General features: G+C 42.2%; 1 protein-coding gene across 1 annotated transcript in view; it reads right to left on the bottom strand.

Moving 5' to 3' along the window:
- cdh11 (cadherin 11, type 2, OB-cadherin (osteoblast)) overlaps positions 1-13,950 on the bottom strand; it is an 81,676-nt gene that overhangs the window by 11,214 nt on the left and 56,512 nt on the right. Inside the window, exons 6-8 of the mRNA XM_046401307.1 lie at positions 11,823-11,942; positions 10,141-10,308; positions 3,668-3,855 (exon numbers count right to left, since the gene is read on the bottom strand). Coding sequence (XP_046257263.1) covers positions 3,668-3,855; positions 10,141-10,308; positions 11,823-11,942 — 476 coding nt within the window. The remainder of the gene's footprint in view (positions 1-3,667; positions 3,856-10,140; positions 10,309-11,822; positions 11,943-13,950) is intronic.

Raw genomic sequence — 13,950 nt, 5'->3', positions numbered from 1 at the left:
TCCTTAATATGCTGTGGACTGCTTTCGTCAGGACACAGTTGAAAGAGAATAGCTGATTAAAGCTCATCCCCGTGTGTGTGTGTGTGTGTGTGCGTTTGTGAGAAGGAGAGTGAGAGAATAGAGATTAGTGGAGGCTACTCCCGATGCTGCTTCGAAAGTGTGTTCAGGTGCGAGACTGTGTGTTTGTGTGTGCGCCTTCAGGGGGCAAAAGGTGTTGATTTCCCTAGGGAGGCATCAACACACACACACACACACACACACACTTCAAATCAGCATTAGGCTGTTAAGCTATTATTCCAAGAGACACAAGGCTCCATGAAGAGGTGTGTTGTGTGGTAGCTCCACGGTCAGTCAGTGGCCTTTGGATGCTTTCTTTTTCTTCAGATCTGCACCGGCTTATGATTTAATCCTGAGGTCAACCCTCATGATGTAAATAAATAAATAACATCAGCTTGTGCCAAGTGAAATGCTTAAGTGACCAGGCTGTGTGTCACTTTCAACCTTTAAGTTTCACATTGGCATGACTTGTACCGAGTGGTTGATCTTGGGGTCCATGTTTATCAGTTTGGAGCCACTCGGAGGGCTCCTCATGAGGGACACTTTTCCTGGGAGAACCAATTCAAACAGAACTCATTTGTTTCCTCTGCTGTTGGGTTCTGCAACAAGCTGGAGGTCAGGTTCAAACGCTCACACACTTTAACAAAGGACCGATGGACTCTTACTGTGGTTAGAGCTTATCAACTTTATTAGGATGTCATCTACTATCTAACTAATTGTACTAAATATTTATTTATTTTCATTCTTATACAATGTATTGAATGTGTTGGCTACTTTTAGCACACCAAATTACCCTGCAGGGACAATAAAGACAATCCAATTTAATCCGGTCTGATTGTGGCACTGGCATATTGGCAAATCACAAGACTTGATGACTGATGACGATTGCGTGTTTTGAAATCGTTGTTATAGCTCCAAGTTTCAGGTCCGCGTGGATGGAAATTATATAGCACCTAAAGTCACTGTTTCACTGTGGCTTCATTCAGCTGTAGTGTGTGTGTGTGTGTGTGTGTGTGTGTTGAACTGTGCCACACTGTTTTTACAATGAAGTCAATTGTTCTGTCTAGTTTTAGTTTTATTTAGTTGAGTGTAAAATGTTCACACATTCATTTAATCCTTCTCAAGCAAAGTTTTATGCCTTTGGGCTGGGTTACCACCAAACACACACACACACCCTTGCTCTCTCTCTCTCTCTCTCTCACACACACACACACACACACACACACACACACACACACACACACACACACTTCTCATTACAGTACTCTGTTTGGCTCATCAGTGTGTTTGCTCGTTGTTTCTGACAACTTCTTTGAGGGATCCTTCTTTTGAATACTTCACATTTTAACTGTTCCTGCATACTGTTATCAAGTAGGTGCGCTCTATATTTCAGCTCTTCCTCAAATCCGGTCACATTCACACCTGAGCAATCACACAGTTTTGATCTCTGGGTTAACTGCCTTGCTCCAGGGCACACAAATTGTTGAGAGATGAGAGGGAACATTATTCATTATTATGATTCACTCATTACCCTGCTCAGTCCTGGTGACACCAGTGGGAAGAGAAGCCTTAACCCTGGCAGTCTTAATGCCATGCTCTCGCCCTGAGCTCCCAAGGAATCAGTCATGCAGCCGGTTGTGAGAAAAGGCATGAAACAGACTTGTATCGATTGATTCAGACAGAGATTTTCCCACAGCATCAGTGAAAACGAGCTGTGGGTTAAGGCTGGCTGCTCCTCTGAGCGACGTCATCCCTGTCTGGACAGGAATCGCAGCTCGCCACGAATGCCACCATACTTTTAACGCCCATACTGTAATTACATTACGTCAAGGCCATGCCTTTCACCAAATAAAGATATGGTTTTGAACTTTGAAGAACAAAAACAAAAAGGCAGCGTGTGATTCTGGGTGTCAAATGTCTGACAAACCTAAAATGCTTTACAAAATGTCTTCTGATTGCTAAGACAGCTGTCCAAAAGAGAATGCTGATTTTGGTGTACATTTCATCCTCATTTTATGCCCACACACTGATAGCTCCACTTTGAATAACTGAGATACCCAGAGGTTGGATGGCCCGGCAGGGAAACGCAGGCTGCCACAGCTCACTGGAAGATTCAGCTCATAATCCTGACCTGCAGCTACACATACAGTACAATAATGTGTGTGTGAGTGTGTGTGAGAGAGAGAGAATAAAGAAGCGAGTGAGTTTCTGTGTATTTGTCAGAGCTCTGTGTGTGCTTGAGATGGAGGGACTGAATGTGTATATTTGAGGGAGTGTCAGAGAGAGCGAGAGAGTGCGAAAAAGTAATTGTGTGTGCTGAGCTGGATCACTAAAAGCTGCAGTTATTGTGTCTGTGTGTGTGTATGTATGAGTGTGCGTGCGCATGTCTTTGGGCACATGGAGGTTACAGTCATAGTGCAGAAGATGAGCTCTTTGGCCTCAGGAGGCATGAAAGTTAAAGCACTCACACACAGCCATGGAGGTCATTGTTGGTATCAAATGTAATAAGAGACTGTGAGGGTCGTCAGGGAAGGAAACACAGCGGAGGCTCCTCTTTGCTTCAGCTCACATTCCTCACTGCGTCATGTCCTTTGTTCTTTCTTTTATTATACTCTGCATTAGCACACACATACGTACATGGACTGATACGTGGCCTGGCTGAGGCTCACACTAAACTGCTTCGTCTCATGGAAAAGTGCAGCCTCAACTACATTCCTGTGATGGTAAATTGAAGAAAAAAAAAAGGTTGGAGACACACTCGGTTTCCATAAGTGCTGTTGAAGCAGCTACTACCAGCGTTCCTTACAACAACCCCTCTGCAATCAATAAAGTCTGAACTAATCTAATGTTCTGTATACTGGACCTTTATGACCAGAACAGCAACAACGGACGCCTGTTCTGTTACTTTCTCCCTTTTCCATTTCCTTTCCTATTGGCTCTGCTGCATTTTTACCTCAGAAAACTTATCCCCATCTACAGGACTAATACAACTGACCAACTTTTACTTGCTTTGGCTATGTCCTGTCTTTCCAAAACTCATTCAATTCTCAGTCTTTCTATTGCACGCCTTTCCTTGAAAGTGCATAGTCAGTTTGTGTGTGTTTGTGTGTGTAATAGAGGTGGTTGGTAGTTATGAACCTACAGAGGGTTATCACCTGAATCTGCAGCTCTCTTCAGCTTAATAGCGAGTTTCTGCTCATTATTTAGCTGTCTGGCTGTAACTTTGCCATGTGGTTCTTTCTCTCTGCTGTCATGTCTACATTTGCCACAGCAGGCCGCTGTTTTCAGCAAGCAGCTCTGAAAACCTACTGTACACTTCCTGCTCAGCACCAAACTGCGGACACCCAAAGTGAGTGACTAGTTTATGAGCAAGATGGAGCATTTGGCCTAAATCAGAGCTAAAAAGAGTTAGCAATGGTTTTTACTTTCACATGGTGTCCAAAAAAGTACACGATTCTAAAAGAATTAATATGTTGCTGTGCTGTGTAAATGAGCAACTGTTTGCTAACAAATTTGTGACATAAACTATTTTGTTGACTGCTTGTTTCCACAGCCGCCGAGCGCCCCTCTGTTGCTTCGTGTTCATGAGTCCTTTTCTTTCGTTCCTTACCTTCCTCAGTTTGATAACAGCCTCTCTGGTCTCAGAGTCGGTGCTCAGTTCAAACATGGCCATTCCATCGCCGTCTATTAGGCGGTAGTTCACCAGTCCATTGTCTCCGAGGTCAGGGTCTTTGGCTTTCAGACGGCCCACCTCCTCTCCTGGCACTTTGTCCTCTGATACAGACATTGGGTATACACCTGAGAGAAACATACAGAAAAGAAAAAAAAGACTTGACTTCGGTTGGGAAAACTCTGAGATGAGGAAAAGTTGTCGGGTTGCCTGCCATTTCCAACACTGAAACATTTCCGTCACATTACTGTGATAATCACTGCTTAAAAAACACAAATCTGTATGAAGCTTGAGACACAAAAGGCAGCAATCAATGAGCAGTCATCAGTGATGTTGTGAATGCTGTTTTTGCTGTTCAATCACTGTTTCAAATTGAAATATAAACAGTAACAACAAGGTTTTCCAATTTGAAATATACATTTAAACATTTACAGTCATTTTGAACCTGAATCTTATCTGTTTGATGTGTATTTTCAGGTTCATGCGTTGCTGCCACATGCATTTTGTCCCTCTCAGGTTACAACTGAATAAATGTGGGATTTCAGCACTTTGTCATCCATTAAGGAAATTCAAGTGGGTAAATGATGAATGAGAACACAGCGCTGAATAAAATGTACCAGAGATAACTTATTGATTCCGATCCCCACTCCTGTTTTCTAAGATAAATGTCAGGATCTGCATTTTCATGAATTCACATTTCGAGCCCTACTGGATTAAAATGGAGGCTCTGCCATTTAAATTCCCATTGTCATGGTGAACCATCGTGTTGAAGGGCTGTTTCTTTTTTTCTTCATTTTATTGCCCACACAGACGCATAACTTGCTGTAAATGATTCTCATCAGCTGTTCTGGACCTGAAAACTTTTCTGTCTCAAGGTTAGTCAAGCCAGAGTTCAGGATTATAATCAGAATTTGTTAAACCTGCTGTCTGAAACAGGCCCCTTGGTCACTCCTTGCTATTCAACACTCTTTAGAGTCTTTAATTCAGAGAATTCAGGGCAAGATGCCACCATGTTTACTATCAGAGTCGGGGTCAGCATTTTGGAGGGCAGAGAGGGATTAACATGAACTATGCCATCTGTTACGTATGGCCCAAAGCATATTAATATCCCCTATAGAGTCAGGTGTGTGTGTGTGTGTGTGTGTGTGTCTGACGGAGTCGACACCTGGCTTGCAGAATAAGAGCAGTAGGACCATATGTCTACTCCCTCCTCTTTTATTCTTTTCCCTCTCAGGTTCTGTCTCTCTCTCTCTGTCCCTCCACCTCACTCCTCAACTAACATTTTCTTCCGACTTCATCTCATCTGTCTTCTGTCTCTGCTCATTTCATCATAAATCCATCCTCTCCGCTCTCACCTCTGTCCATCATCCTGTTTCTGCTCTTTTCCCCAATCTGTCACTTCCTTCCTCCTCTTCCATCTTCCCATTCTCATTTGCTCCATCCCCAATCCCTCCTACTTCTTAATGGTTGAGCACAGGGTGGACTCATCATTTTATGGGTTGGACATTATTAGCATGTTTATCGTGCTCGTCCAGGTGTAGCAACCCCGTGAATCATGAAATTCATTTGGCCATGAGAGTGAAAGAGGGGTGTGATTCACAGGACTCGCTCCATCCAGCCCAAATCCCTCCTGCCACCTTCCAGCCCTCTACCTTTTCTCACATCTCCTTTGAACAAATCCCTCCTCTCCATCTTTCTTCTTCATCTCTGGCCTTGCTTTTTAAACCTGTCTTCACACTGTTTGACTCTCATTTGGTAACACCTCTCTCTGTCTCTCTCTCTCTCTCTCTCTTACTCATTGGCCTCTTCCCTCTCCGCTCCATCCTTCTAAATCTCTCCATTCATCCTCACCTCTCCTCCTTCTCTCCGCCCTATTTCTCTCATGTCTATCCCTCCTCCACCTCCTCCTCCTCCTCTTCTTCCCCGTCTTCTGTCTGCCTTTCCTGGCTCAGAGCTCATTTCATTCCTGCCCTCCATTTGCCCTTTTCCTCCCTCTCTTCTCCTGTCGTTCTATTCTTGCTTTTTCTAAGTAGCTTAACTTCAATGGCTTCTGGCAGCTGAGTTAAACATTGTATGACAGAACACACGGGCAGTCTGGTGTACCTGGCTGCAGGCTAAAATGAAGCACAACACATGCAGCAAATGTACATTCACATTCAAACCACAGTGGCAGCAAGTGAGGGGTCTTTAACAAATTAAAGTCATGCACACGTAAAAACCATTTGCTTTTCTTTTTTTTTTCAGCATCTTACCAGTCAGTCTATGAGAAAGTGTGTGTGAGATTAAGAGAAAGCTGTGTAATTGCTTTCATTTTTCCCACCTTAGTGATTGTGCAGTTTGTATTCATACAGATTTCCAATCTTGGGAAGAAAAGCTCCCAAAGTCAGAGTTTAGATATGAATACCAATAAAGAGCCTCATAAACAAAACTCAAGTGACGACCACAATCTCTAAGATCAGTAATTTCAATGTGATTGCTGAAATTAAAACATTAATGCCTTATATTGTTTTGTGATTTATTACGACTTGCAGTGGGCGCTTGTGGACGATTTTGTCTACGCGTTTCCTCTTCAATGTGGTGAATATATTTGTAATTAAAACTTGGCAGACGTTATTTCGGCACATCCAGCCTCAGTCTCTAAGGAGCGAACAAGTTTTGACTGGAGAGTTGTTTACTCATGTGTATTTCTCTGTGGTGTGTGGTAATTTACTGTGGTGGGTGTGGACTTCAGCTCAGAGTCTTGTTTTGTGGTTAACAACACTAAACTGATTCTCTGGCACAAAATATTCTCAGAGAGCATGATGGTGATTAAGTGTGATTCAGTTTTGGGACAGTTTGTTTGCATGCTTTAATTTTCTCTTCTTGTGAGAGGATGGGTAGCCATTTATTACTGCACTCAGCGGTTTGTTAAAAGGACCAGATTTAGTCACAGACAGTTTTGTTTGTACCGACGATCTCAAGCGTTTGTTAGACAAGGCCCACTTCTGATTGTTAAAACATTTCCAAGGACCACCTTCCCCTACAAAATAAGCAAGCAAAAAAAAAAAACTCTATTAAAAAAACAGAGAAAAAGAAAGTGTGCTGTGACAGAATTTCATCATATTCAGCACACTGCGCTCTCGGCTCAGCATCACTGCTAGCCATTATGAATCCAGATCTGTTGTGTTCAGGGTCACATTTCTGCACCACACAGTCTGGAGCTTTTACTGCAGGGTTGTCTCCTACATCACTGTTTTGAAATCCAGGTGCCACTACGTCAGAGGGAACCAACACGTTTGCCTCTACCTGATGATGTGTCGTTATTGGCGTGAAGAGATTCAAAAGTGGTCAGTGAAATTTTAATTATTAATTAAGTGAATTCTTAGCACTGCCTCCAGGGCCCATTGGATTGGGCCCTGAGGCCCACCATTGGCCCACGGCCCATTGGTTGAGAGTAGCTGGTTTATACCACATTATGTCATGATTTAACGTCTGTTTTTAAGCTATAAAGAGCATGTTTAAAATGCTTATTAACAAATCATCTCCACCTGCCGTAAAGGGAAAAAAAAGATGAAGATTTGAGGGATTTTTAAAAATTTTTGGTCCATCTTGTCTCAGTTTTAACTCATTTTACATACAACGGGGAGGTAAATGATATGTGCAGACACCATCGAAAAACATCTTTCACAGCTTTAAGTGTCTTTTATTACCCGCTTTGTTTGGCATTTTTCATGTTTAAAGAGGAATGGAAGGGAGCGAGCTGTGAGAGACTGCGGCTGACACATATGAGCTGCGTTTAACATAACCTTCTCCGTCATGTCGGCCTAATAAAGGCGGGGGTCGGGCAAAGTTAAACGACAGTCACTTGTTATTTGCCTTTGTTTTGCTTCTGCTCCTGTTTGCGCTCTGACGGATTTTTGTGGTGGCAAATGAAAGATGCTTGATAATGAGGGGCAAAGGAGAGAACCACAAAGTGTGTGAGAGATGGAGAGGTCAAGCTACAGAGTGAAAGAATGAAAGTGTGACAGCTTGAATAGAAACTGAAAAGCTGCTGAACACATGAGAGGGACTCACGCTGTGTCATGTATCTTGTTCTGTCTGGATTTATCTCTTTCGTTGTGTTTTCTTTCTTTGCATCTGTTTTATTTTGGTCTTTTTTCCCTACGTCTTGTTTTGATTCAGTTTTCTTTTCCTGACTCGCTTATCTCATTTCCCATTTTTTTTCTCTCTCTGCTCTCTCTCTGCCCAGCTCCTGAATAAGTAATCACTGTCCTCATTCACACCATCTGGGAGACTTCTGTTGCAGGTGTTTGTACTTCTTCCCCTTGTTTTTTTTTTAAACATATTGCTATTTGATGTGTTTTCTTGTATCACAGATGTAAACTGCCAGTGATGCGCAGCTGATATTTAGTAGAAATGCAAGGAGGTACTTTGTAAGCACTTATGACTGCTGATGTTTAAAACCTGTATGTGTGTGTTTTATCGTATTTTCAATATGTTTTGCATTCATTTTGGATATGGGATCAGAAGAGTGGTTAGAGAATCCATTAATGACTCCTCACAACATAAGCTTTCCATTATAATTCCATTAACCCAAGCAAACGACACTTGTTTGAACACTTGTTCAATGTGAATATGTCTGTGGTGTGATCGGTCTTCTTCTCTTGTCCTGATCATTCCCACCTGGTGCAGATGTTCGTCCTGATAAGCAACAAGTTTGATGGTCAAGAATCCACTTTGCTGCTGGCGGGTCATTGGTTTAAAAGGGGAGAAGTTGTGAAGTGGTGCTGAACAACTGCAGTCAGCTAAACGTATCATCGTTGGTGGATTTATCAGTTTAATGAGTAGAGTGTTGCCAAAAGTGTAAATTGATGTTAATTACCTTAACTTGCCTTTAACATACACACTCACTTTGATCGGTATACCTCTCTGATCCAATGCAGCTCAAAACATCAGCTCCCGACATAAACTTTTAAACTCCAATATTGGTTGGCAAAGTCATTATATTGAGAGGCGGGCCAAGCGATACATGGTGCAGTCCGGTGCAACACACTAACACAGACCTCAGGAACAAACTTGAAAATGACCTTCATAAAGGTAGAGAAAAGTAGAAATTCCCTCAAAACGTCTTTTGGACGGATTTTAGCTTTGCAGTGTGAGTCACTGAAGCACACACTCAGCTTGTTGGAATAAACAGGAACTGGAGTGATGGATTTGACAGTCCCTGTCTCGCTCTCTCTCTACATCTCTGTCTATCTTTTACATTCCTTCCCTCACTGCTTCAGCTCGCGTCTCTCTCTCTCTCTCTTTTCTTGCCTATTCAGCCTCTCCACGGGCCAATTCGTGAGCCCTCGTCTCTTCTTCTGTCCATCCAGTCCTGCAGACTCTGCTGAGTCTCTGCCAGGAGACGCTCTGCTCAGAGCCACAGGACGGGAGGGAGTGGAGAGTGTGGAAGAAGAAGAAAAAGAGGGGAAAAAAACAGAGACCAGAAGAGTAGAAAGGCACAGGGCGAAAGAGAAAAGAGAGAGACAGTAACACGGAAAGAAAGATTGATTTTTTTTTTTGTCAGCTCTCCAGGCATATTTACCATCAACAAGGATTTTCAAGTCGTTTACTGCATGTTGTGACATTAGCATTATATGGTGTCAGCAAACAACACCAGTGCTTCCTTGCTGCACTTCAGACTTAATAATCATATTTTCAGTGAATAGTGACGAAAATGGCACGTCTTCTTATCCTGGTGGCGGTTTAAGTCTTTCCAGTTAAAAAAAAAACTACCACTTGTTTATGGTAATGCATTTAAGAATACTTTGGAGTAACGTCTGCATAAAAAAACACCCATACCTGAAAAGGTATGGGTGTCTTACACAAATTCTAATGTATAGCTCTCGACAAACCCAGGCTACATAATTCACCAGTTTTTTTGGCTCAGTAAATCAGTAATTCAACAAATTTCCCAAGGAGAGGTTTAAGCACACACACACACACACACACACACACACACACACACACACACACACACACACACGCGCCCGAGGACATTGCAGAAGGCCAGTAAAGAACCTTCAATAATTGATTTCTGAAGATATTTTTTTTGCTTTCTACACTGACTTCCCTAGTTTCTAGCGAGCAACATGTTTTCGCGGTTACACACACACACACACACACACACACACACACACGCTTGTGTGAGTGTATTGGGATAATCCACATGGACAGATGTGAGGTGCAGAAAGTGATTGGAAGCTGCAGGATAGAGGTTCCCAAGACTGTAATGTGGCTGATGTGCCATGTGTGTCACATGTGTGTCACATGTGTGTCACATGTGGCACTTCAGTCTGTATAGAGGACATGTCACACCAGAGGAAAATGACAGTACATGCAGTAGATGTTGCAGATGGATATACAGAGATGCAGAAAGTGTCTGTACTCACTCTGTGGGAACTTTGGGGGGTTGTCGTTGACATCTGTGAGGGTGATTTTGACCTCAGTGGTCCCCGACAGCCCACCCATGTGACCACCCATGTCTTTGGCCTGGATGACCACATCATACTCCTGGCGAGCCTCTCGGTCCATGTTTGGCAATGCGGTGCGAATTATACCTGAATGGACAGAAATTCTCAGATAAGATTTTGATATCTGAAACTCCAAACTGTGTCACTGGAAGCTTATGGATGTAATTTTATGGATCATGAAATATTACCTTAAATACATCCAAATTTATATGTACGTGTATTTGTATAACTGTGTCAAACATGCGTACGTGTTTACACGTATTTGTGTGCAGGTGGTGTATGAAAATATATGCACCATACACTTACATCTAAGTAATTCGATTCCAAAATGTTCTTTGATAAGTGCATGATTTGATGATATGATATTGAGTTAATATTTGCCTGGCTTGAAAAATAGAAGCATTTGGTAAACCGAATTTACAGTGTGATTTTTCTTCCCTCAGAGCGGGTGTAATTTATTTTGAGATTTTTCTTTTTTTGCAAGAAAACACATCATCACTCATCGTTCACATTAATAAGGAGTCTAGTTAAACATGTGTGAAGTCTTATTTTTCTCCATTTCAAGCCCTAGTAATCTTTTCTATCTGTTTAATTCATCGCCGGCTGCTCTCTTTCCGTCTCTTTCTTTCCCCACATGTCTAGCTGCAGTGTCTGGGAGTTGAGGCTTTCCACTGTCATATTATGCCAAGTGTGTGTGTGTGTGTGTGTGTGTGTGTGTGTGTGTGTGTGTGTGTGTGACAGCATGAAAGCTGATAATCTCCAAACCAATTAGAAATGTGAGCTATGGATTTGAGCCAGTCAAATACCCAACACTGGTTTGATTAGCCAGATTTACTCTTCCCAAATCTCTCTCCCTCTCTATGCCCGAACTCCTCTCTTTCCAAGGACTCACTCTGTCTAAACCAGTTTCTCTCTCCTTCTCTTTCCTAACCTCTCTTTTTCTGTTCTTCTTCACCCTCTGTGACCCAGCACATATCTGCCCTAACCTCTCTCCTAACATCCAGTTTCTTCTTTTAATGCAAACCCAAATATTAGGCCTTGGCTCTGCAGAGACCAGACTGAATGTCCTCTGGGGACCTCTTTTTTTTTTTTTTCCTCACCAGTTTCAGTGGAGAGGACGTGCTACTGCATGATCCCTGCAGCACTGAGTTCTTAGCTTGTTTTTTTGTTGTTTTTTTTTTTTTTAACATTAAGAGCAGTAGACAGTGAAAATATTGCAAAAAGACACAGTTTTTCAATTTGGTCTTCCTGACAAGCAGTCTGTGCAGCAGTTAAGTCTTGTTGTCTGGAATGTTAGGATGTCTAAATCCTATTACTGATTGTTTTTTTTTATTATGTATATACTCACACTATATATTTATATATTTAATACTTAATATATTTAACAATATTTACTGTAAGACTAGAAGGTTTGATGACTGGAATTATGTCTTCCATATCTTGGAAAAAAGCAGGTTGCCTTCATGAGATGATAGAGTATCTGTATCTGCTGTAAGAAATGATAATATTACTTTGTCTTTGCGTGACACTACATCAGCGTTGTGCAAGGTTGAGGTGAAACTGTCTGTAGACCCAGCGCAAAGTTCTGCTGTCAGCCTCACCTGTCTGAGGCTCCACAGAAAAATATGGCTGCCCTTGCAGGATGCTGTATACCAGTCTGGCACTGTTTCCATAGGTGGGGTCATCAGCATCTGTTGCTGTCACCTGCATCACTGACGTACCTACAGGAGAGACACAAGCACATGACAGGCAAGTCAGGAGATGCTCGGTAGCTCGGTGATTCGGTTCAAGAAAGGTTTGACAAACAGGCTTGTCACAGAGTATCCGCCGATTCACCTGCCTGCACCAGCCGGGTGGGGATGAGAATGAAAAAACCCTCCCTCCTCTCAGACACTGCAGGCAAACTGCACCAAGAGGCTTGTCTCCTCTCTAATTTCTCCACATTTCATCAGTGGTGAGTGAGACCATCCACTTTTTCATGTTTTAAATAAAACATGATCTTTCCTCCACAGACAGACTTCTACCTCCTCTGGATTGATGAAAGACTTTCAAAATCCGTCAGATAATCTCAAAAATTGATGATTGTCAAGCTCACAAAACAGGACAGAGTGAAAATGAAGTGTTCCCACCCCACCCGAAGAGCAGCTTACTTTCCCTTAATCTCTGTTAACTGAACTTGACGTGGTTGGGCTGAGCAAACAGACCAAATAAATTACTTTTTGCAGAAGTGTGAAATACATACTGTTAACTTTGCATAATCGCTGAGATGTCCTTTTTCAGATGTAACACAACTCACAAAACTAAGTTGTTCAAATATTCAGAAAATTACTTCTCTGCCATGTGGTTCTTCTTAGTCCGGTCTTACAACTGCCAAACCGCATGGCCAATTTGAAAGAAAAGTGACATTAGCAGCAGTGTGGGACACATGTTGTCGCTTCCTATAGGTAACAAAAGTAACAGCTGACACTACCCAACTTTTTATGATTCTATACCATCAAATAAGAAATACTAACAGATCATTATACCTTTTTCTGTTGTGTTTTGGCCTTTGAATGTTACTTTTATTGTGGGTTTTTTTTTTTTTTTGGACACATCATAAAAAAAATCTGGTTAGAACTGCTTTTTTTGTATCAAGTAACCAGGAGTACAGTTTCTGAGGATGGAGGACCCCCAGTGAGATGAAGATGTTTCAGCTTCCTTCCTTGCCTTTAGGTGGCACAAGTTGGTCGTGGCAACAGGGCGATGTTGGCTTCACATCAATAAAACTGTGTTTTTTTTGTTGGTTCAAATGCTTCCCGTTCTTCGCTTCATATGCTGTTTGGATGTTTCAGTTTTCAGCTGCTGCTACATGAGCAACCTACTCCACAGGAAGTGTATCAAGTTTATAACTGTAATCAAATTTTGTTTAATCCTGGCCTCCGTGCAGCTGCTACCTTAAGCATACATGGATCAATTACCAAGAATGCTAATTTGAATGAGACCGACTCCAATGTCTGCTCTAATTCTGACATCCATGAGGGAACATGGACCTAGTTAGTCAAATTTCAGCTTTTTTTTCTGTTCCACTTCTACAATTGAAGATGGTGACAACTGGCGGCTCCTCCCTGCCGGACTTCTGTATTCAGGGTTCAGCTTAAAAAGTGGATGTGTGGACAAAGAAAAGGCCTGAACAGAGCTCATTCAGAAGTCCTTTCAGAAGTTCTTTCTTTAGTAGTCCAGGCCATTCAGAGGAGGGATTTCTCTTGCTTTCACAGTGTCAGGCAGCACCACTGCCAGTGTGGTTCATTTCAGGTCAGCCTCGAAGGGTGGAAGACCACATAATATTTGGAAGGAAAATCTATCAAGATCAGAGGCTTTAAGTCAGGGGAGTCTCAGGAGATGGTGCGAGCTCTTGCCCATGCCAACCTGGTGCTAAATATTTCCCAGCGTTTGCTTCAGTTTGAGCCCTTTTTTCTCCTCTTAGGTAATAAAAAAAAAAAAAACATGAAGGGGTTTTTTTTAGGAGTTGAACATGGCGGTTCATGGTACTGTCTCCTCTCCACTTCTCTGTCACACTTCCTCTGGTCAGATTTCAGTGATAATTAATAATGTATGAAAAAGGCTGTTTAGCAGACAAACAACACTGACAGCGAAGACAATCGGTGACTTCATTAACAAATGTCACTCACTATGGACTGAGGCGAGGGTTTCATCAGTTTTCATCTCTTTCCCCCAGCTCCAAAGTCAGCC

This window comes from Scatophagus argus, chromosome 10 (assembly GCF_020382885.2).
Source record: "Scatophagus argus isolate fScaArg1 chromosome 10, fScaArg1.pri, whole genome shotgun sequence".
NCBI lineage: Eukaryota > Metazoa > Chordata > Actinopteri > Scatophagidae > Scatophagus > Scatophagus argus.
The sequence above is the reverse complement of the archived record's forward strand: the minus strand, read 5'-3'. Positions and strand labels throughout refer to the sequence as shown.